This window comes from Sus scrofa, chromosome 12 (genome assembly GCF_054392235.1).
Source record: "Sus scrofa isolate SSC_HxYL_T2T_F1_AM1 chromosome 12, Sscrofa_HxYL_maternal_Yorkshire_Landrace_v2.0, whole genome shotgun sequence".
Lineage (NCBI taxonomy): Eukaryota > Metazoa > Chordata > Mammalia > Artiodactyla > Suidae > Sus > Sus scrofa.
In genome coordinates, this window is record NC_139394.1 from 41,993,421 (window position 1) to 42,015,915 (window position 22,495).

General features: G+C 39.7%; 1 protein-coding gene and 1 non-coding gene across 4 annotated transcripts in view; both read left to right on the top strand.

Moving 5' to 3' along the window:
* The window catches only part of APPBP2 (amyloid beta precursor protein binding protein 2), a 64,715-nt gene that overhangs the window by 14,279 nt on the left and 27,941 nt on the right, over positions 1 to 22,495 (top strand). For 2 of the 3 annotated variants that reach the window (XR_014821333.1, XM_013981135.3), the window contains exons 2-4: positions 8,906 to 8,994; positions 13,222 to 13,373; positions 21,055 to 21,178. Coding sequence is in view for 2 of the 3 variants with exons in the window: in XM_013981135.3 (XP_013836589.2) it covers positions 8,906 to 8,994; positions 13,222 to 13,373; positions 21,055 to 21,178 (365 nt within the window). In the remaining variant the exon portion in view is untranslated. The remainder of the gene's footprint in view (positions 1 to 8,905; positions 8,995 to 13,221; positions 13,374 to 21,054; positions 21,179 to 22,495) is intronic. The other variant, XM_084985077.1, reaches the window with a different exon arrangement.
* Positions 22,276 to 22,409, top strand: LOC146398223 (small nucleolar RNA SNORA43). Its single transcript, XR_014822134.1, has one exon. It is a non-coding gene; the product is annotated as a small nucleolar RNA SNORA43 (small nucleolar RNA).

Genomic DNA, 22,495 nt, shown 5'->3' on the forward strand with positions numbered 1-22,495 from the left:
CCAAACCCGCAACCTCATGGTTCCTAGTCGGATTCGTTAACCACTGGGCCACGACGGGAACTCCTTAAATTAATTTTGAGATTAGTGAATAAGAATAATGTATCTTGAAGTGTGTTAAGCATATTATTACTACTTTATTAGTTTTAGAGGTAAAAGATACACCCGTTTAGAGATAACGGACGCATTTTTTTTTTTTTTTTTTTTGGCTACACCTGCGTGTGGAAGTTCCCAGGCCAGCAACTGAACCCACAGCAGAGTAGCAACCCAAGCCGCTGCAGTGATACCAGATTCTTAATCCACTGCACTACAAGGGGACTCCTGCATTATTTTTTTAAAAAAGAAAAAATTTCATTAAACACAAAAGTAGATAGAATGAAATAATGGACCTCCATATATCCCCTGCTAAGCTTTATTTACTTATTTATTTATTTTGTCTTTTTGCTATTTCTTTAGGCCGCTCCTGCGGCATATGGAGGTTCCCAGGCTAGGGGTCGAATCAGAGCTGTAGCCACCAGCCTACGCCAGAGACACAGCAACGCTGGATCGGGATCCGAGCCACGTCTGCGACCTACACCACAGCTCACAGCAATGTCAGATCGTTAACCCACTGAGCAAGGGCAGGGACCGAACCCGCAACCTCATGGTTCCTAGTCGGATTCGTTAACCACTGCGCCACGACGGGAACTCCTCCCCTGCTAAGCTTTAGCAGTTACCAGTTCTTGGCCAGTCTTACTGCTGAATCTGTTCTCCACATTCCCCTATCCTATAGTATTTGGAAGCAGATCTAGACATCATATAATTTTATCATCATAATTTCATTTCATTTCTTTTTTTCTTTTTCTTTTTTTGGTCTTTTCTAGAGCCACTTCGACAGCATATGGAGGTTCCCAGGCTAGGGGTCTAATCAGAGCTGTAGCCACCAGCCTACACCAGAGCCACAGCAATGCAGGATCCGAGCTGAATCTGCAGTCTACAGATTTTTTTTGGCTACACCAGAGCCACAGCAATGCAGGATCCGAGCTGAATCTGCAGTCTACACCGCAGCTCACGGCAACGCCGGATCCTTAACCCACTGAGCAACGCCAGGGATTGAACCCACAACCTCATGGTTCCTAGTTAGATTGATTAACCACTGAGCCATGACGGAAACTCCCATAATTCATTTCTTCATATAATTTCATCTGTAAAATTTTAGTAGCCATCACGCTATTATAACACCTAATTCCATATTTTTATTAAATAGCCAGTCTTTCAAATTTTAAGTTGTTTTAAATGTCAAATATGTGTACATTTTTACAGTTTGTTTGGGTCAGGATCCAGATAAGATCTATACCTTGGCTGTTGCTTGATACACCTCTGAAGTCTCTCTTAATCTGTAGGTTCTCTTTCCATATGTTTTCTTTCTTTGTAACTTGTTGGAGAAACAGGATCCTTTCTTTTTCTTACAGACTCTATAGAGTTTCCCTGCAGTTGAGATTCTAGTGATTGGCATATAAAACATTTTCATCATCCTTATAGGTTTTTAGCTTTTATCCTTGTGGGCACTTCCTAGGTTTCACTGGTTTCAAACCAGTTTTTAAACCAGATTCTGGGTTTAGGGTCTGTAAATAGTATGAATGGACTGCATACTTACATGTGTCCCAGGCTGGAGGTTTCAGGTTTTCACAGCAGACTTGTTGTTGTAGGAGATGTTCTAGACTTATTCCTGGCTTTAGGCACTTAGTTCAGCTCCAGGTCCCTTTACTTACAAGGACCTGCTGCCTGGACTCCTTCCTATCTGGTCTTTGCACTCTGGTCCAACAACCATTCTGAGGTATTAAACTATTCTGTTTTTATTCCTTTCCAGCTGTTTTTGAGTTTGTGTCTTCTTAATTTTGGGCAGCTGTAGAGTTTCTGCTCTTGATTTCAAACTTGGCTGTTTATCCAAAAGTTATTTTGTGATATTTTACCCAGCCTTACTCTGTGTTTGGAAAGGGGTTGGAAAGTTTTTATCTGTCAGTGCTGACATAATGCTAGAAGCTTTATTCTTGTTCCTCTTCCAAACTCGGCTGAATTTCTTTCTTGGACTGAGTGTTTTATTTGTGTGTGTTTTTTTTTTTAATTTGTGTTCCTAAAACACTCTGCCTATCTCTCTTATGTAATCTGAACATGATTTATTTTTCTGCTTTGACAACTTCTAAATTTTTTGAAATCACAGAGCAGTTCTTCCTCTCTTTTTATTCCTATGATGGACATATGTATCCCCAAACCTAGGCCCATTTGCCTTAATACAAATGTTCCTGATATTTATTTAGTTTATTTTTGTTAAGAAGGAAAAAAAAAAAAGTATGGAGTTCCCCGTTGTTGCTCACTGGTTATCGAACCTGACTAGTATCCATGAGAACGCGGGTTCGATCCCTGGCCCTGCTCAGTGGGTTAAGAATTCTGCGTTGCCGTGAGCTGTAGTGTGGCCGGCAGCTGTAGCTCTGATTTGACCCCTAGCCTGGGAACCTCCATATGCCGTGGGTGCAGCCCTAAAAAGACCAAAACAACTAAAAAATTAAAAATATAAGTAGACTGTTTCTGGCTATAATATTCTTGCCTTTGATGTGAAAATCACAAAGATTAGGCTCAATAAGCAGGGAGTAATGAATATGCCAGGGTACTTGGTAAAACTTCAGATGTTATAATAGGGAACACCTATTTTTGTCTATAAATTTAAGCAGCTATTATGTGGAATTTGTTCTTGATTTTTACATTTAGGTGCTGGCACTTTACGTTCTTTGTGACTATTAAGTTCACATTTGTTCTCAGAGTTTATTGTATGGGCACTGTGTCAGTACTGTAGAGGTCAGGACATGAGAGCCTTGTGGATGTGTCTCTTTAATGTGTTTTCAGTCCTATTTGGGAGACAGTAAATAACTGTATCAAATCAGGGGTTTCCCCTTAGTGTCAAATTCATTAGATGAATCTGGGAAGTGTCAATCAATAATTGTAGAATAACAATACTAAATACTTAATTGTCTAATAATAAACCACAGAGGTAGAGTGTATGTCTTGAACTTTTTTGTTTCTTCTAAGGTCCTGAGTTCTGTCCAGAGTAGATTGCTACCAATTTGAATTTTGCATTCAGGCAATATTGAGTGTATATCTAATAGTAGGCACTGTGGTGGGAATTGGGGATATAGTGGTGACAGTGGTCACCTCATCGAGTGTAGAGTGTAATAGAAGGACATGTTTAACAGATTATCGCTCAGGTCAATATGTGCATGTGTGTCTTAATGCACCTGTGGAGGAAAAATACAATAGGTCATGAGAAGGTATAGCAGGGAACAGAATTTAGATTGGGGAGTCAAGTCTCTGTGAGGAAGGGACATATTAGCTGAGACCATTAGGATGAGTTACAGATTAACTAGGCAGGCATTCATGGTACTAGTGCTTCATGTGGAGGCAGCAGCATGTGTGTACAAAAAGTCATGAGGTGGGATGGAGCTAAAGGAAAATTAACATGGCGGGAATGTAGGGAACACAGAGAAAGTGAAATGTGAGGTTTGAAAGATAGGCAGGAATCACGTGACTTAGACTTTTGTACGCTGCATTAAAAATTTTGGGTTATGGGAGTTCCTGTTGTGGCACAGCATAAGTGAATCTGACTAGTATCCATGAGAATTCAGGTTTGATCCCTGGCCTCCCTCAGTGGGTTAAGGATCCAGTGTTGCTGTGAGCTGTGGTGTAGGTCGAAGACGTGGCTTGGATCCTGTGTTGCTGTGGCTGTAGTGTAGGCCGGCAGCTACAGCTCTGATTAGACCCCTAGCCTGGTTACCTCCGTATGCTGTGGGTGCTGCCCCAGAAAAAGACAAAAAAAAAAAGGTAATGAGAAGACCATTTCTACCAAACATTTGCAGTAATCCAGGTGAAAGATGGTGATGAGAGTAGAAGTGAAAGACATGAAATATAAATCCTATACCATAAATGTACATTTCATTAAATATTATTCCAGATTTTTTTTGGTCGTGGCTGTGGCACACAAGTTCCTAGGATCCAACCCACACTACAGGAGCAACGCTGAGCCACTACAGTGATGCCATATCCCCAACCAGCTGAGCCACAAGGAAACTCCCCATTTAAATGTGTGCATATGTAATGGTAGACAGACAATTTAGGAACAGAAATGGAGTTATGTTACTCATACTTTCTGAAACTTGGTCATTTTATGTATCATGGCAATTTTTCCTTGATAATTTTCATTTCTGAAGATTTTTGCTTTTAATGCTACTTTAAAAAGAGAGACTCAGTTCCAAACATGAATGAGATACAGGAGTTTCAAAGAGAGTGGAGGGGGAGGAGGAGAAGGAGAAAGAATAGAGTTTTTGTAGTTATTTTTAGACCGTAGTTTTGGACTCAGATTCTTTTATATCACTTTCTAAACTTTTCTGAGTTTTTGTTGCTGGGAATTAGCCTAGATTATCTTGTACGCTAACTTGATATTAACACTAAGCTGTTCACTCAGCTGTGGTAATTTTGAACAGGGAGGGCAGGCATGTCAATACAAAATCCCTTGGGTTAAGGAGGGCTTTTAGCTCCGTCCTTATCTCCCAAAGAGTTCTCTGGATTTGGGGCTGTCTTCATTGCCCTTTCATTAAGTGCCTTCAGTTTTCTGTAAGATTTTTACTTTAGTCTCTGAAAGCCCTTGCTTCTTAAAACATCACCTGAAGTTTCACCCCTTTTTGTATTAAAGATACTAAATGTTACACAAGGATGTTACTAATGTTTTATTTACTTTTGTTGTATTTTTAATTTTTGTTTATAGTTTTTTATATCCTTGGACATCTTCAGTGTTTATGTGATCATATATCTTTTCTTCCTTTATGATTTTTGCCTGTGGTAGATAATGCTTAAAAAGGCAATGTTAAAAAATAAAATAAAAAAAGCCATGTTACCAGGTAGCTTTTTTTTTTTTTTTTTTTCTTTCTGCAATTTCTTGGGCCGCTCTGGCGGCATATGGAGGTTCCCAGGCTAGGGGTCTAATCGGAGCTGTAGCCACTGGCCTACGCCAGAGCCACAGCAACACAGGGATCCGAGCCTCGTCTGCGACCTACACCACACCTCATGGCAACGCCGGATCCTTAACCTACTGAGCAAGGCCAGGGATCGAACCCGAAACCTCATGGTTCCTAGTCAGATTTGTTAACCACTGAGCCACGATGGGAACTCCACCAGGTAGCTTTTAACATTACTATAATTTAATTGTTAATGTTTACAACTTTAATAAGTCTGAAATTTATGTTTTATGAGAATGTACCCTACTTTGTTTCCCCATTTTATGCACTAATTTTTATTTAACTAAATTTTTTCTTTCAATGATTTTAAAATACTTCCTTTATCATTGTTACTTTTTTACATATACTAAGATCTGCTTTCGAACTTTGCGTTTTGTTCCATTGATTGGTCTATCTTCATACCTCTACAATAAATACTGTGGCTCAGCAGGTTAAGAACCTGACTAGTATCCATGAGAATGCGAGTTTGATCCCTGGCCTCGCTTAGTGAGTAAAGGATCTGGAATTGCAACAAGCTGCAGCATAGGTCACAGATATGGCTCAGATCTGGCATTGCTGTAGCTGTGGTATAGGCCAGCAGCTGCGGCTCCATTTCAACCCCTAGCTTGGGAACTTCCATATGCCTCATGTACAGCACTAAAAAGACCCTCCCGAAAATTATATTTTATTCTCCGTATCTGTTGGGAGATAATTTACCTACTTCTAAAAATAAACTTATTTCTTATTTTCCTTAAAGTACCAATAGCTAAAAGTAGTTCCTAGACCTTTAATAGCATCATTACCCAGTGGGTGCAGAATCTAATATTAAAACACATTATGTAATAGTGAACTAAGATAGGTCAAATTTAAAAAGATCTGATAAGAAAATCATTACCAAAGAACCTAGAGCCTCAGTTCTATTTCTTCTAAGATCTACTCCATAAAATGTATGAATCTGTGAAGGGAGTAATCTACTGTTTGTATAAAAATGTTTTAAGTTGTCCATTTTATACTCCTTCTTTCTGGCATAGTTTCTTCGAAAAGCACCATAATTTATCGAGAACATGAATGTAAGGAAAGACTGCTGCAAGCCAGATTGTTGCTTTACCACTTGCTAATTGCGTGATTTTGAGCAGGTTTTTAAACTGTTATGCCTCAGTTTCCTCATCTTTGGAAGCACAGAATATATTGCATCTGAAGAGCATTTAGAACAGTGCCTGGTACCTACACATAAAATCTTTGCAAGGATTAAGTGCTATTTTTATTCTGGGTTGGTATTCAGAAATCCCATTCATAAAATGTACAAATTTGCATTTTGGGGGATAAGCCTGGTAAGGATTAAAAAAAATTTTTTGTTGTTGTTATGAGTTCTACATGCAGAAGTTCCCAGGCCAGGGATTGAAGCTGCACCATAGCAGTGGCCCACACCATACCACAGCACTGACAGCACTGGATCATCAACCCATTGAGCCACCAGGCAACTCGTAATTTTTTTTTTTTGCTTTTTAGTGCCGCACCTGCGGAATGAGGAAGTTCCCAGGCTAGGGATCGAATCAGAGCTACAGCTGCCAGCTGCCAGCCTATGCCACAGCAACCACAGGATCTGAACCACATCTTCAGCCTACACTACAGCTCATGGCAATGCCAAATAGACCCTTAACCCACAGCACGGCCAGGGATTGAACCAACATCTTCATGGACACTGCTCTGATTCATTTCTACTGAGCCATGACGGGAACTTCTAAAATTTTTTTTAATTGAACTATAGTTGTTGTACAAGAAAGAATTTTTTTTTTTTCTTGGCTTTACTCTTGGCATGGAGAAGTTCCTGGGCCAGGGATTCAGCTATACCAGAGCTCTAACCAAAGCCACAGTAGTGACAATGCCGGATCCTTAACCCACTGAGCCACGAGTTAACTCCTCTCCCAGAATTTAAATGTGGACCCATTTTAAGCTAGGAAAATTGAATGGCTGAGAGAAAAAAAACTTCTCTTTGTTAACCGGGCCTTTTTATAATATATTTGAAACTGTAACTAGGCTGCTTTTCTAAATTTTAGTTTCAAATCCATTTGGTAGACATTTTCAGTATTTAAAGGGTACTATGAATTGTAGAAATTAAAAAGTTTAATGTAATTGTTTTTATTTGACTGGTGAGTGTAGGCAGAAAAGTTGTATAAAGTTTCTTCTAACAAAAGAAATTCTAAGCCATGATGAGTTATTTTGGTAAGAAAGTAAGGTCTTTTTGTCCTATACTGTTTTCGAAGTATGTATATTTATTTATTTTGGTAGCTACATCTGTTTTTCTGCCTCAAATCAGAAACTTATCACATTGTTAAGCCCCCAAATAGGGATTTTATTATAAATTCTCAGCATTGTGGGGCTTTTTTTGTTTGGTTTGTTTTTGTTTTTGTTTTTTGTTTTTGCTTTTTAGGGCCGTACCTGCAGCATATGGAGGGTCCCAGGCTAGGGGTTGAATCGAAGCTACAGCTGCTGGCCTATGCCACAGCCACACCAATGCCAGATCCGAGCGGCGTCTGCAACCTAGACCACAGCTCACTGCAACGCCAGATCCAACTGAGCAAGGCCAGGGATTGAACCCACAACCGAATGGTTCCTAGTCAGATATGTTTCTACTGAACCACAACAGGAACTCCTCAGTGTAATTTTCCCTCAGTTATTCTTTATTGTTTAATAGTGAAGGTGTATGTGATGGTGCTTAATAGTCGTGAATTTTATCATATACATTCCCAGAACCCTCTTCCCCCCTCTTTTTTTTTTTTTTTTTTACAGCGGGAAACAATCATTTGCAGATCTTTCCTTATGAAGGTTTATGGCTAATATGACTATTTAGCCATTAGGGAAGATAACATTTCTGCCTCCCCTTCCTGATCATGTGCTAGTCCCTGTCCCCTCTCCCCTACAAAAATCATTATTGATTTGCATTAATATATCTACCTATTTTGACCTAGTGATTTATACCCAAGAGTTTGCTGTCTGTATTTCTAATACGTTTTCCCCGCGCAAAGTTAACTGGCCCATTGGGCAGATGAATTCAGGATCGTGTCCTCTTTCTGAAACCCATGTTTTCATGAAATGAGCTAAGTGTTAAGTGCCTGTAATGAATGTAAAGTGAGTTGGTATAACAAAATTCCTGCCTTCTGTGGCTTTATATTTATATAGCATATATAAATTCAGTAACATTTGGTGAAGTTGAGGCAGGGGAAAGAGGGGTAGTAGTATTTTTTCAACTGTGTGCTTGTATTATTTGGGATAAACATTTAACACATTTATTAAAATATTATTTTAAATGGGAGTTTTTAAAAAATCAGACAAAAGGAATAAATGCTTGTGACATGGTTAGATACCCTGCTGTACTGGATTACTTTAGATGTGATTTCTGTTAGTGTGCTTATGAAGTTTCATGCCCAGAACTGAACTGAGATTCTCATGGTCTGAAGAGCCTTTAATGGAGCATAGTGACCAGTTTTGGCTCCTGGACAGTTTCTTTACTCTCATTTTGATAATTTTGCTTTATCTAGTTTTGTTTAAGGAAAAAAGAAGTTAATTTTAAGTTACTTGAGTATAAATATTTTTAATGTTTAATAAATAAAATATTACATAGTACTTTGTGGTACTTAGCATATACCAGATACTGTTTAACAAATATTAATCTCTAACTATTACATACAACTATTAAAATGTTTTATATGAATAATAGAGATTTTTAATTTAACATTACATTTCTCTTAGCATAAGCATCTTTCCTGATATTACTGTGTAATCATAACTTTAATATTCATCAATTCATCAAATATTAAGACCATCAAGTTACATTCATAAGTATAGAGAATTAAAATATTAAAAATTATTTTTGTTTTTAATTTCAGCTGTACCAACAGGGACGCTTATGTCAACTGGGCAGTGAATTTTGTGAATTGGAAGTTTTTGCTAAAGTATTGAGAGCTTTGGATAAAAGGTAAATTCATTTTGTAACAATTGTGGTAAACTATACGTAATCTAAATTTTACCATTGTGACTTTTTTTTTTTTTGCTTTCTTGGGCCGCACACACAGCATGTGGAAGTTCCCAGTCTAGGGGTCGAATCAGAGCTACAGCTGCCGGCCACGGCCACAGCCACAACAACATGGGATCTGAGCTGCATCTGTGGCAACACCAGATCCCTGATCCACTGAGCAAGGCCAGGGGTCAGACCCGCATCCTCGTGGATACTAGTCAGATTCATTTCCGCTGCACCACAATGGGAATTCCTCATTGCGACCATTTTTGTAAGTGTGCAATTCAATAGTGTTGTTTTGAAACCATCAGTACCACCCTTGTATTTTTGTGTTCAAGAAAAAAAGAGTGAATTCATCTTCCTCACTTTGGTTAATTTGTGGTAGGAGTTATGTGTACCTGTAGGCAGCATGACCTTTGACTGTATTTCTTGTTCTCTTTAGCATTCTTCCCTAAATTTGCTTTAAATGCCATTTCTTTTTCCTAATCTACATTTCAAGGAAAATAAGAATATACTTTTACAGAATACTGCTAATCTTTAATATGAATATTGCCAAGTTGTTTCATTTGTTCAGCAGATGAAGTAAATGCTTGTTAGAATGCCTACTATATGTCAGCTACTGTACTAGATGCTAGAGTTACAGCAGTGAGTAAGTTCTACGAGGTCTCTTCCTCATGAAGGTTTATTTTAGAAAGGTTTATAAAATAATCAGCAAGTAAGTAATTAACATGATTTCAATGTTAAGTAATACCTTTGGAATGTGGTCTGTGTACTAAGCCTAAGAGAAATTTCTTGGTTAGTTGACTAATAAAATTAATCTGTAAAAAATAATAGATGAGGACTTCATTTTGGGGCAATATGCAATAGAAATGCTTAGGCACTATACTATAATAGGCAATGGGAAAACTTAAAAAAAAATCTTGGGAGTTCCCGTCATGGCTCAGTGATTAAAAAAACCCAACTAGGATCCTTGAAAATGCAGGTTCGATTCCTGGCCTCACTCAGTGGGTTGAGGATCCTGCATTGCCATGAGCTATGGTACAGGTTGCAGATGTAGCTCAGATCCCACGTTGTGGCTGTGGTGTAGGCCGGCAGCTGTAGCTCTGATCCTACCCCTAGCCTGGGAACTTTCATATGCCCTAGGTGCGGCCCTAAAAAGAAAAAAAAAATTTTAATTTTTTACTCTAAGAGAAAGTTAGCTTTCTTGGATTTGAATTTCTCTATGCAGTTCTAAAGATGACCATTGGAAAGATTTAGTGGAATACCTCTCCTTCATCTCTCAGGTTATCTTTCACCAAGTCCAAATCCCTTGGTAAGTGTTTAATATATCTGTGAAACTGAAGTTTCCGTCATGGTGCATCGGAAACGAATCTGACTGGGAACTACGAAGTTGCGGGTTTGATCCTTGGCCTTGCTCAGTGGGTTAAGGATCCGGCGTTGCCGTGAGCTGTGGTGTAAGTCACAGATGCGGCTTGGATCCTGCGTTGCTGTGGCTCTGGTGTAGGCTGGCGGCTACAGCTCCAATTAGACCCCTAGCCGAGGGTGCAGCCCAAAAAAGACCAAAGAAATAATAACAATATATTTGTGAAACTAGAAGCATGTACTGTAACTTTTTCCCCCCTTTATCCAAAGCTGTGACTTTGTTATTTACATTTTGTTTAAAACAACTTTTTATTGAGATACTTCACATATGTAAAATTCACTGTTTCATTCATTTTATTTAATTTTTTAATTTTTTTTGTCTTTTCTAGGGCCTCACCCGCGGCATATGGAGGTTCCCAGGCTAGGGGTCCAATCGGAGCTGAAGCTGCCTGCCTACACCAGAGCCACAGCAATGCAAATCCAGGCCGCATCTGTGACCTACACCACAGCTCACGGCAACGCTGGATCCTTAACCCAGTGAGCAAGGCCAGGGATCGAACCTGCAACCTCATGGTTCCTAGTCAAGATTTGTTAGCCATTGAGCCACGATGGGAACAACAAATTCACCATTTTAAACTGTATGGTTCAATGGTTTTTAATATATTCACAAGAATTTGCAACTATCACTACTATCTAATTTTAGAACATGTTCATCACCCCAAAAAGAAACCCAGTACGCATTAACAGTCACTCCCTCTTTCCTCTTATACCTAGTCCCTGGCCTACCATTAATCTGCTTTCTGTCTCTGAATGTATATAATCTAGACATTTCGTATAAATGGAACCATACAATGTGTGTTTTTTTGTGACTGAATTTTACATATAATATTTTCAAGTTTCTTTCATTTTGTTGTTTGTATTAGTACTTCATTCCTTTTTATGGCTAAATAATTTTCTGTTGTATGGATATACTGTGTTTATCTAGTCATCTGTTGATGAATATTTGGATTGCTTCTACCTTTTGGCTATTATGTAATGCTGCTGGGAATGCTCACGGACAGGATTTCTTGTGGACATACGCTTTCAGTTTTCCTTTTTATTTTTTTTTTAGGGCCGTACCTGTAGCATATGGAAATTCCCAGGCTAGGAGTCGAATCAGAGGTATAGCCGCTGACCTACACCACAGCAACATGGGATCCGAGCCACATCTGTGACCTACACCACAGTTCACGGCAATGCCAGATCCTTAACCCACTGAGGAAGGCCAGGGATTGAACTCTTATTCTCATGGATGCTAGTCAGGTTCATTAACTATTGAGCCATGACAGGAGCTCCTGCTTTCAGTTCTCTTTGTATCTATAACTGGGGTAACTTGAGGGTTAGCTTTCCGAGTAACCTCTAAATTTTATTTTCCACAGCAGCTGCACCATTTTACATACCTGTTACCAATGTATGAAGGTTCCAATTCTCCCATGTCCTTGCCATCACTTTTTTAAAAAAAATGTATTATAGCCATCAAAGATGGTGTGATGTTATATCTTATTGTGAGTTTGATTGCATTTCCCTAATGATTAATGCTATTGAGCATCTTTTTTGTGCTTATTGGCCATGTGTATATTTTCTCTGGAGAAATCCCTATCAGCTCTATTGCTTATTTTTAACTGGGTCATTGTTGTTATAAGACAATTCGTTTTTTAAAATTGATATCAGGGGAGTTTCCATTGTGGAACGGCAGAAACGAATCCCACTAGTATCTAAGAGGATTCAGGTTCAATGCATGGCCTTGCTTAGTGGGTTGGAGATCTAGCATTGGTATGAGCTGTGGGGTAGGCCAGAAGCCGTAGCTCCAGTTTGACCCCTAACCTGGGACCCCTAGCCTTTGGCCATATGCCTCAGGTGTGGCCCTAAAAAGCAAAAGCAAAAAAACAAAAAGTCGTATTAAAAGTTCATTTCAGGAGTTCCCATCGTGGCTCCGCGGAAACAAATCTGACTAGCATCCATGAGGACACGGGTTGGATCCCCAGCCTTGCTCAGTGGGTTAAGGATCCCGTATTACCGAGAGCTGTGGTGTAAGTTGCAGATGTGGCTTGGTTCTGGTATTGCTGTGGCTGAGGTGTAGGCCAGTGGCTATAGCTCTGATTCGAGCTGACCCCTAGCTGACCCCTAGCCTGGGACTTTCTCCATAGGCTGCGGGTGTGGCCCTAAAAAGACAAAAAAGGAAAAATTCATTTCATCCTTCATTGTCATCAATTTACACATACAGAATCATTCAGTGATCCACTGAATTAAAAATATTAGGCTAAATTGTGATTTTTTTTTTTTTTTTTTTTTTTTTTTTGGTCATTTTAAGGCTGCACTCTTGGCATAAGGAAGTTCCCAGGCTAGGGGTCGAATTGGTGTTGTAGCCACTGGCCTACACCACAGCCACGGCAATGCCAGATCCTTAACCCACTGAGCGAGGCCGGGGACTGAACCACTATGGGAACTCTTAGACTGTGAATTGTTACCGCCTCATAATGCATAAGGCAAAAAGCTTTTTATTTTATTCCGTCATTGAAAAAATACTGTTTTTTGAAAACATTAATTAACATTTTCTTTTTTTTTTTTTTCTTTTATCTTCTTTTTTTTATTGGCCCTCCCTGTGGCATTCAGAAGTTCTCAGCCAGGGATCAAACTTGCGCCATAGCAGTGACTCCAGCCATTTCAGTGACAATGCTGGATCCTTAACCCACTAAGCCACCAGGGAACTCCCATCCCAGCACTTTCTAAAAGGATAAAATATATTACCTTTATAAAAACAAAAGTAGCTTTTTCCTTCTCTTTCAGACATTTGCTTCATCATTGTTTCCAGGCTTTGATGGATCATGGTGTGAAAGTTGCTTCTGTCTTGGCCTACTCATTCAGTAGACGGTGCTCTTATATAGCAGAATCAGATGCTGCAGTAAAGGAAAAAGCCATTCAGGTTGGCTTTGTTTTAGGTAAGTAATGATAAAAATCAAGGAATGTTTTGTCCTGTGACACGACTAAGAATTAAATTTGCTATCGTTAAAGTAGTCTTCTAGGACATTCCCATAGTGAGCGTAAGGAAGTTATGAGAAAAACATGAGAAGAACTAGGTGTGTTATACTGAACATTAACTTATGCTCTCTTTCTAAAAAATCCTTACGACATTCTGATGATGTGATGGTATTCATAGTATTTTACAAATGAGGAAACAGATTTGGAAAAGTTGAGTAACTTGCTCAGATCACATAGTAGTGGAGCTAAGTTTAGAATCCTGCAGCTCTGTGATTCCAAACCACTTTTCTTTCTGCCATGTCAAGCTGCTACCAACCTCTTTTGTCAGCTTACTGTATGCTGTGATATGGGACTTCATCCTTCTGGGATTTTAGCCTTCCCATCTCTAAAATGAGGAAATTTGTATTACTATGAGAATGCTGAAAACATAAATGGAAAAGGATTCTAAGAAGGTTTTGTGTGCTATACATATAGAAAAATATTGTTTAGTGTTTGCATAACATTTTAGTATGGTTTTTATAAATCTCCATAGGTAAGTATGTTTCAGGCAAACATTTATTAAAATTATTGCTACCTTGGAGTTCCCATCATGGCGCAGTGGTTAACAAATCCAACTAAGAACCATGAGGTTGAGGGTTTGATCCCTGGCCTTGCTCAGTGGGTTAAGGATCCGGCGTTGCCGTGAGCTGTAGTGTAGATTGCAGATCCTGAGTCACTGTGGCTCTGGCGTAGGCCAGTGGCTACAGCTCCGATTAGACCCCTAGCCTGGGAACCTTCATATGCCGCGGGAGCGGCCCAAGAAAGTGGCAAAAAGACAAAAAAATAAAATAAAATAAAATTATTGCTACCTTTCTTTGTCTTTAGAAAAAATTTTATTTTGAAATGATTGTAGATTCGCAGTATCAAAATCAGGGAATTGATACTGGTTTAATACTGTAACCTAGACTACAGACCTTATTTTACTTTCATTGTTTCATACCTATACTGTTTTATACTTTCATTGTATGTTTTCTTCCTTCCATCCTTCTTTCCTCCCTCTCTCCCTCTCTCTTTTTCTTTCTTTTTATGGCCATACATGCAGCATATGGAAATTCCCATGCCAGGGGTCGAATTGGAGCTGTAGCTGAAGCCTGTGACACAGCCATAGCAACACCAGATACGAGCCACATCTGTGACCTACACCACAGCTTGTGGCAAGGCTGGATCCTTAACCCACTGAGCGAGGCCAGGAATCAAAGAGACTATGGTGAGTCCTTAACCCGCTGAGCCACAGTGGGAACTCTTTTTTAAAACTTAATTTTTTTTTATTACTCAATGAATTTTATTACATTTATAGTTGTACAACAATCATCACAACCTAATTTTATAGCATTGCCATCCCAAACCCCAGCACATACCCCATCTCCCCGCCTGTCTTATTTGGAAGCTGAGTTTTTCAAAGTGTATGAGTCAGTATCTGTTCTGGAAAGAAGTTCATTGTGTCCTTTTTTTAGATTCCACATGTAATGATAGCATATGATGTCGGTGTCTCACTGTCTGGCTAACTTTACTTCGCATGATAATTTCTAGGTCCATCCATGTTACCGCAGATGCCATTATTTCTTCCCTTTTAATGGCTGAGTAATATTCCATTGTGTTTATGTACCAAATCTTCTTTATCCACTCCTCTGTCGATGGACACTTAGGTTGTTTCCATGTCTTGGCTATTGTATATAGTGCTGCAGTGAACATTGGAGTACATGTGTCTTTGAGAGTCATGGTTTTCTCTGGATAGATGGCTAGGAGTGGGATTGCCAGATCAAATGGTAATTCTATTTTAGTTTTCTGAGGAATCTCCATACTCTTTTCCACAGTGCTTGCTCCAATTTACATTCCCACCAACAGTGTAAGAGGGTTCCCTTTTCTCCACACCCTCTCCAGCACTTACTGTTTGTCGACTTCTTGATGATGGCCATTCTGCCTTGTGTAAGGTGGTACCTCATAGTGGTTTTGATTTGCATTTCTCTAATAATGAGTGATGTTGAACATCTTTTCATGTGTTTTTTGGCCATCTGTATGTCTTCTTTGGAGAATTATCTGTTTAGATTTTCTGCCCATTTTTTGATAGGATTGTTTGGTTTTTTGGTATTGAGCTGCAGGAGATGTTTGTAAATTTTGGAAATTAATCCCTAAGCGACTTATCAGTCGCTTCATTTGCAAACATTTTCTCCCATTCTGTGGGCTCTCTTTTTGTTTTGTTTAGGGTTTTCTTTGCTGTGCAGAAACTTTTAAGTTTAATTAGGTCCCATTTGTTTGTTTATTCTTGTTTTTATTGTCATTACTCTAGGAGGTGGAGCTAAGAAGACATTTTTGATTTGTTTTGTTTTTTAAATTTGACGTATGAGTGAGATCATGTACTTGTCTTTGGCTTATTTTGCTTATCATGATACCCTGTAGGTCCATCTGTGTTGTCACAAATGGCAAGACTTTTCTCTTTTTCTTTAAAATTTTTATGGCTGTGTAATATTCCACTGTGTGTGTATATAAATATACATTACATTAGACTTTTTTTTTCGTTTTTGTCTGCCTCGTGGAGTTCCTGGGCCAGGAATCAGATCCTAGTCGCAGTCACCACCTAAGCTGCTGCCCTGGCAACACCAGATCCTCAGCCTACTGTGCTGGGCCAGGGATTGAATCTGGGTCCCAGTGCTCCCAAGTTGCCACTCATCCTATTGCACCACAGCGGGAACTCGTACCTCACACCTTCTTCATCCATTCATTCATCTGTCAGTGAACATTGAGATTGCTTCCATATCTTGGCTGTTATAAATAATGCTGCAGTGAACATTGGGGTGCATAAATCTTTTTGAATTAGTAGTTATTGCTTTTGGGGGGTAAATTTCACAGAAGTGAAATTGCTGTATCATGTGGCAGTTCTATTATTATTTCTTTGAGCAGCCTTCGTACTGTTTTCCATAGTGTCTTCACTATTTACAGTCTCACCAAAGGTGCATGAGGGTTCCCTTTCTCCACATCCTTGCTAAATGTTTTTTGGTGATAGCCATCCTGACAGGTATGAGGTGGTATCTCATTGTGATTTTGATTTGCATTTCCCTGATGATTAGTGATGTGGAGCATCTTTTTCATGTATCTGTTGGTCATCTGTGTGTCTTATTTGCAAAAATGTTCAGATCCTCTGCCCATTTTTTAATTGACTCTTGTTTCTTTTGATGTTAGTGTGTGCCTTTCTATGCAGTTGATTCCATGTAAGGATTCAAATAAACGCTATTACTGTCAGGATGCAGGATTTTTCCTTCATCATAGACTACCTTTAATTTTTATTATTATTATTAGAGTTGATTTACAATGTTTCATCAAGGTCTGTTGTCACCTTTAATTTTTTTTTTTTTTTTTTTTTTTGTCTTTTTGCCATTTCTTGGGCCGCTTCCTCGGTATCTGGAGGTTCCCAGGCTAGAGGTCTAATCGGAGCTGTAGCTGCCAGCCTATGCCAGAGCCACAGTAACGCAGGATCCGAGCCGCGTCTGCGACCTACACCACAGCTCACAGCCTCGCCGGAACCTTGACCCACTGAGCAAGGGCAGGGATCGAACCTGCAACCTCATGGTTCCTAGTCAGATTCGTTAACCACTGCGCCACGACGGGAACTCCTAATTTTTAACTTCTTACATTAATGTGTGTATATGCATGTTCTCTCTCTCTCTGGCATGTGCACATATTCTTTGCCAACAAATTTTCATGATCATTTCCTTCAATGTTAGACAAGTTTTTTGTAGTGGTCATAGAGTGTTTGCTAGAGGAACTTAAGAACATTCTTTTCTGAAAAGAACTCAGCATTTATCTTTTGATAGTCCCATGGAATATAAATTGCAACAAAGAATTTTGACCGAAGAGTATCTTTTAACAATAGAGTATTTGTGATGTTGATGAATGTTAATATTGACATCTATTTAGTCCTAGATGGTCAGCGAAAAAATCTTTGTGGGAAATAATTTACTCTCCAGGAAGGTGAAAGGCAGGAACGCTGATGTTCTGTTATCTCTACAGCCATTATTATGAGCTAGATTGAAGAAATATCTTGGAGATAGAATTCCTAAAAGATGTAGTTATATTATCAGTCTTTATCCTAAGATTATGTAGTCAGTAAAAAAAACACTTCATGCCAGGGGTATACACAATGGGAGTATACACAAGGGAGTTCCCACTGTGGCTCAGTGGAAATGAATCGGACTCGTATCCATGAGGATGAGGTTCAATCCCTGGCCTTCCTCAGTGGATTAAGGATTCAGCATTGCCGTGAGCTGTGGTGTAGGTCTTAGACATGGTTGGGATCCCATGTTGCTGTGGCTGTGGTGTAGGCCAGCAGCTATAGCTGTGATTCATCCCCTAGCCTGGGAACCTCTATATGCTGAGGGTACATCCCTAAAAAGCCAAAAAAAAAAAAAAAAAAGTGTACATGATGGAGACTTTTAAAAAAAAATAGCTTTATTGGGGAGTTCCCGTCGTGGCGCAGTGGTTAACAAATCCGACTAGGAACCATGAGGTTGCGGGTTCGGTCCCTGCCCTTGCTCAGTGGGTTAACGATCCGGTGTTGCCGTGAGCTGTGGTGTAGGTTGCAGATGTGGCTCGGATCCCGCGTTGCTGTGGCTCTGGCGTAGGCTGGCGGCTACAGCTCTGATTCAACCCCTAGCCTGGGAGCCTCCATATGCCGCAGGAGCGGCCCAAGAAATAGCAAATAGACAAAACAAAACAAAAAAAAATATCTTTATTGAAATATAATTCACATCCCATACAATTCACCCATTTTAAGTATATAATTCAAAGTTTTTAGTGTCCTCACAGACTTGTAAAAACATCACCACAGTAAGTTTTATCTTTTGTCTTTTTTTGTTGTTGCTATTTCTTGGGGCCACGACGGGAACTCCACCACAGTAAGTTTTAGAACATTGTCATCATCCCAGAAAGAAGCCATATACCCATCAGCCATCACTCTTCATTTCCTTCTAACCCCTCCAGCTCTAGGCAACCATCAGTCTACTTTCTGTTCCTGTACCTATTTTTGGTATTTTATTTAAATGGACTCATAAAACATGATCGTTAATTGGCTCATTTTATTGAGCATAGTGTTTTCAAGTTCCATCCGGGTCGTAGAGATAGAATTTATCTTATTTGTTTGTTTGTTTATTTTGCCTTTTTAGGGCCGTGCTGGTGGCATGTGGAGGTTCCCAGGCTAGGGGTCCAATCGGAGCTGTAGCGGCCGGCCTACACCAGAGCCACAGCAACGTGGGATCCGAGCCGAATCTGCAACCTACACCCCAGCTCACGGCAACGCCGGATCCTCAACCCGCTGAGCGAGGCCATGGATTGAACCCGCAACCTCATGGTTCCTAGGTGGATTTGTTTCCGCTGCGCCATGGCAGGAACTCCTAATATAAAAAATTTTTAACCAGGTATTAGAGAACTGAAAAGACAAAAAGGCAGCAAGCAGGCATTAATCATAGCACCTGCAAGAATCACGTGCCACACCTAGGACTTGGGATACCAGGAGATGGGGTTGGAATTATTAAAATTTAGAAGCTTGAGGAGGTGCCTCACAGAGCCGGAATGCCACTCAGCTGGTACAGGTGCCTCAGAGTTCTGAGAAGGGGGCTCTTTGGTCTAGATCTTGACCTCTAGGGACGGCTCCTGACTGGCTGGTGCTAATGTCTCTGATGGGGTTCCGTGAATCTGGTTCTGTAAGTGTTGGAAAACTGCAGGTGGAGTTGGCTTACTGAGATGAATTGCCTCTGCCAGATAAAGAAACATTGCCCTGGGGCACTGCTGTGGGCAGGAACCTTGCTGGCCGAAATGGAAGCTATCTGGGAGTCTCTCCAGCTACTCCAGTCTTACATTCTTTCTCTCTAGTGCCTTTGGTGGAGACTACCAGGGAGCCAGCTGGTGAAGGAGAAACGTGGTGTAGAGAGTTCTAGCCCGGCATCATAAAATAGTCTAGAAGGGTTGGTTTGAAGCTGAGAGACCATAGCCTCATAACCAGCACAATGTACACTGTGTTTGCTATGATGAATAGGAGGTTGCTTAATATGAGTACTATTATTATTATTACTATTATTATTTTTGGTCTTTTTGCTATTTCCTCGGCCGCTCCCGCGGCATATGGAGGTTCCCAGGCTAGGGGTCGAATTGGAGCTGTAGCCGCCAGCCTACGCCAGAGCCACAGCATCGCGGGATCCGAGCCGCATCTGCAACCTACACCACAGCTCACGGCAACGCCAGATCGTTAACCCACTGAGCAAGGGCAGGGACCAAACCCGCAACCTCATGGTTCCTAGTCGGATTCGTTAACCACTGCGCCACAACGGGAACTCCAATATGAGTATTATAATCTCATTATTCCATTCACTTGATAAGGACCCTAAAACAACAGATGTTGTATATGAAAAAAAAGTATTATTAAGCATACTAATCTCTGGTTAAAATAATTAATAGCTTTAATTAAACATAAAACACAAATCTTTGCAAAATATATTTTCTTGACTCAGATATTATTGACACTTTTAAGACCATTTGACACTATCAAAAAATGTATTAAACTCTTAGGAGGGGTCAAGAGCCTCAAAAAAGATAGGACAGTATTCTAAGAAAATGATGCCCCATGCATTAAGGCTGTTGGAGGACAGCTGTTTAATTTTTTGCTTAAAAAAAAAAAAAATTAGATGAGCAGCACTACTGTCTCTTTTATCTGTATAACCTCTATGATGTACTGGTATGCTAAGAAGATGAAGTTTATTCAGATGTCTTTATCCTCTTTGGGATTAAGTATGGAGAGATTAAAAAGCTGTGTTTACCCTGCATGATGAAAACATGAGAATCACTAAAATATAGTAGCAAATTAGCTGGAAAATGCCAACTCTTAGGCCATGGAGTACTTTTAGAGGGTTAAAACTCTTGACTTCTTGTTCAAAATCTCAGTTTTTTTTTTTTTTTCTTTTTACAGCTACACCTACAGCATATGGAAGTTCCCAGGGCAGAAGTCTAAACATCTGAACTGCACCCAACACTACAGCTTGCAGCAAGGCTGGACCCTTAATATACAGAGTGAGGTCAGGGATTGAACCTGCATCCTCATGGACACTAAGTCAGGTTCTTAACCCACTGAGCCACAGTCAGAACTCCTCAAGGTCTCAACCTTGATTTAATTCCCCTGGCTGGAAAGTTTTGTGTGTTTTATTTTTGCTTTTTTTTTTTCTTTAGGGTCCACATTTGTAGCATACAGAAGTTCCTAGGCTAAGGGTTGAATCAGAGATGCAGCTGCCAGCCGACGCCACAGCCGCAACAATGCAGGATCTGAACATCTGTGACATACACCACAGCTCACCACAAAGCTGGATACTTAACCCGCTGAGTAAGACCAGGGATCAAAGCCACATCCTCATGGATATTTGTCAGGTTTATTACCACTGAGCCACAACAGGAACTCCGTTTATTTGTTTTTAATTTCATAATTAGTATATTTGTTTTGGACTAGACATAATTTTAATATTAGGGATTTTTTCATTTTAGATAATATTCATTGTGAGCATATTCTTTTACTTACAGGTGATTTATTAAATTATCTAAAGTTTTTGGATTTTTCTTGTCCTGTAGGTGGCTTTCTTTCAGATGCAGGCTGGTACAGTGATGCCGAGAAAGTTTTTCTTTCCTGCCTTCAGTTGTGTACTCTACATGATGAGATGCTTCACTGGTTTCGTGCAGTAGAATGTTGTGTGAGGTAAGTTGGAACAGATGTTTCAGTTATATGCTGTAATAGTATTGGTGGCTTTTAAAGTTTTATCTCTTCTAAGCATAATCCAACATTTGAATAAACCTTGGAGGTGACATTCATGTGTCACTGTCACTATTCTGGCTTCCCTGTCTCTTATCACCAAAGCAGAGTTATCTTGCTATAGACATTTTAGCTTAGATTTGAGTGTTATGAACCAGACTATGTATTGATGTTGTCTTAGTGTCTTAGTGTGCATTTGTTCATCCATTCAACAGATTAATTATTGAATGCTTAGTATGTACCAGGAACTGTACTAGGCACTGGATGCTTGGAAAAGAAACACACTTTTTTCTTGTGTTCTTTTTTTTTTTTTTTGTCTTTTTGTCTCTTCCAGGGCTGCACCCTTGGCAAATGGAGGTTCCCAGGCTAGGGGTCTAATCAGAGCTGTAGCTGCCGGCTTACGTCACAGCCACAGCCATGCCAGATCCAAGCCACGTCTGTGACCTATAGCACAACACTGGATCCTTAACCCACTGATCGAGGCCAGGGATTGAACCCACAATCTCATGGTTCCTAGTTGGATTCATTAACCACTGAGCCATGATGGGAATTCCCCTTGTTTTTTTTAACCCTACTCTATTTACATTTCTAGATTGTACCTAACCTGATTAATATTTTATTTATAAATAACTTTTCTTTAAAATATATTTATGCTTAAAAGAAAGGCAGGCAAATATAGAAGTAACTCTTTGCTTTTACTCTCTTTATTCTTTTTTTTTTTTTTCCTTGTCTTTATTCTTTTTGCATATTTAGTTTTAGCTATTTTCTTGTAGGTTTTCTCTCTGTTCCCTCCCCCCCTTTGATTTGACATTTCTTAAAAAGAATTTTCTAATAAATCGAAGTGAAGTTTTAAAAAACAACAAAATAATTCTTTGTCCTAAGTTAATTGAAGTCTGGTCAATTTACTGAATTTATAGTCTTCTGTTTTTATTGAATAAGGGTTCATATTTCCTTTGTATCTTTGAGATGAGTTAATCCAATCTGAACCTCTTTAGAGCTAAATACAGATTCTTCCATATAAAACCATTGTTCGCTGCCCTAAAGATGCCGGACCTGCCGGCACCATGGCTGCAGCTGCTCTGCTGCACCTGTGACCTTGGGGCAAAGAGGAAGCGGCTATTTCTACGCTCAGTGCCCAGAACAGTGGGCACTAAGAATGGTTTGTAGCCGGACATTGCTGAAAGAAGAATAAGTAAATAAATGAGTAAAACCATTGTTGATTTAAGCTCAAGTTGACTAACTCTGCTCAGTCTTTTGAGGTTA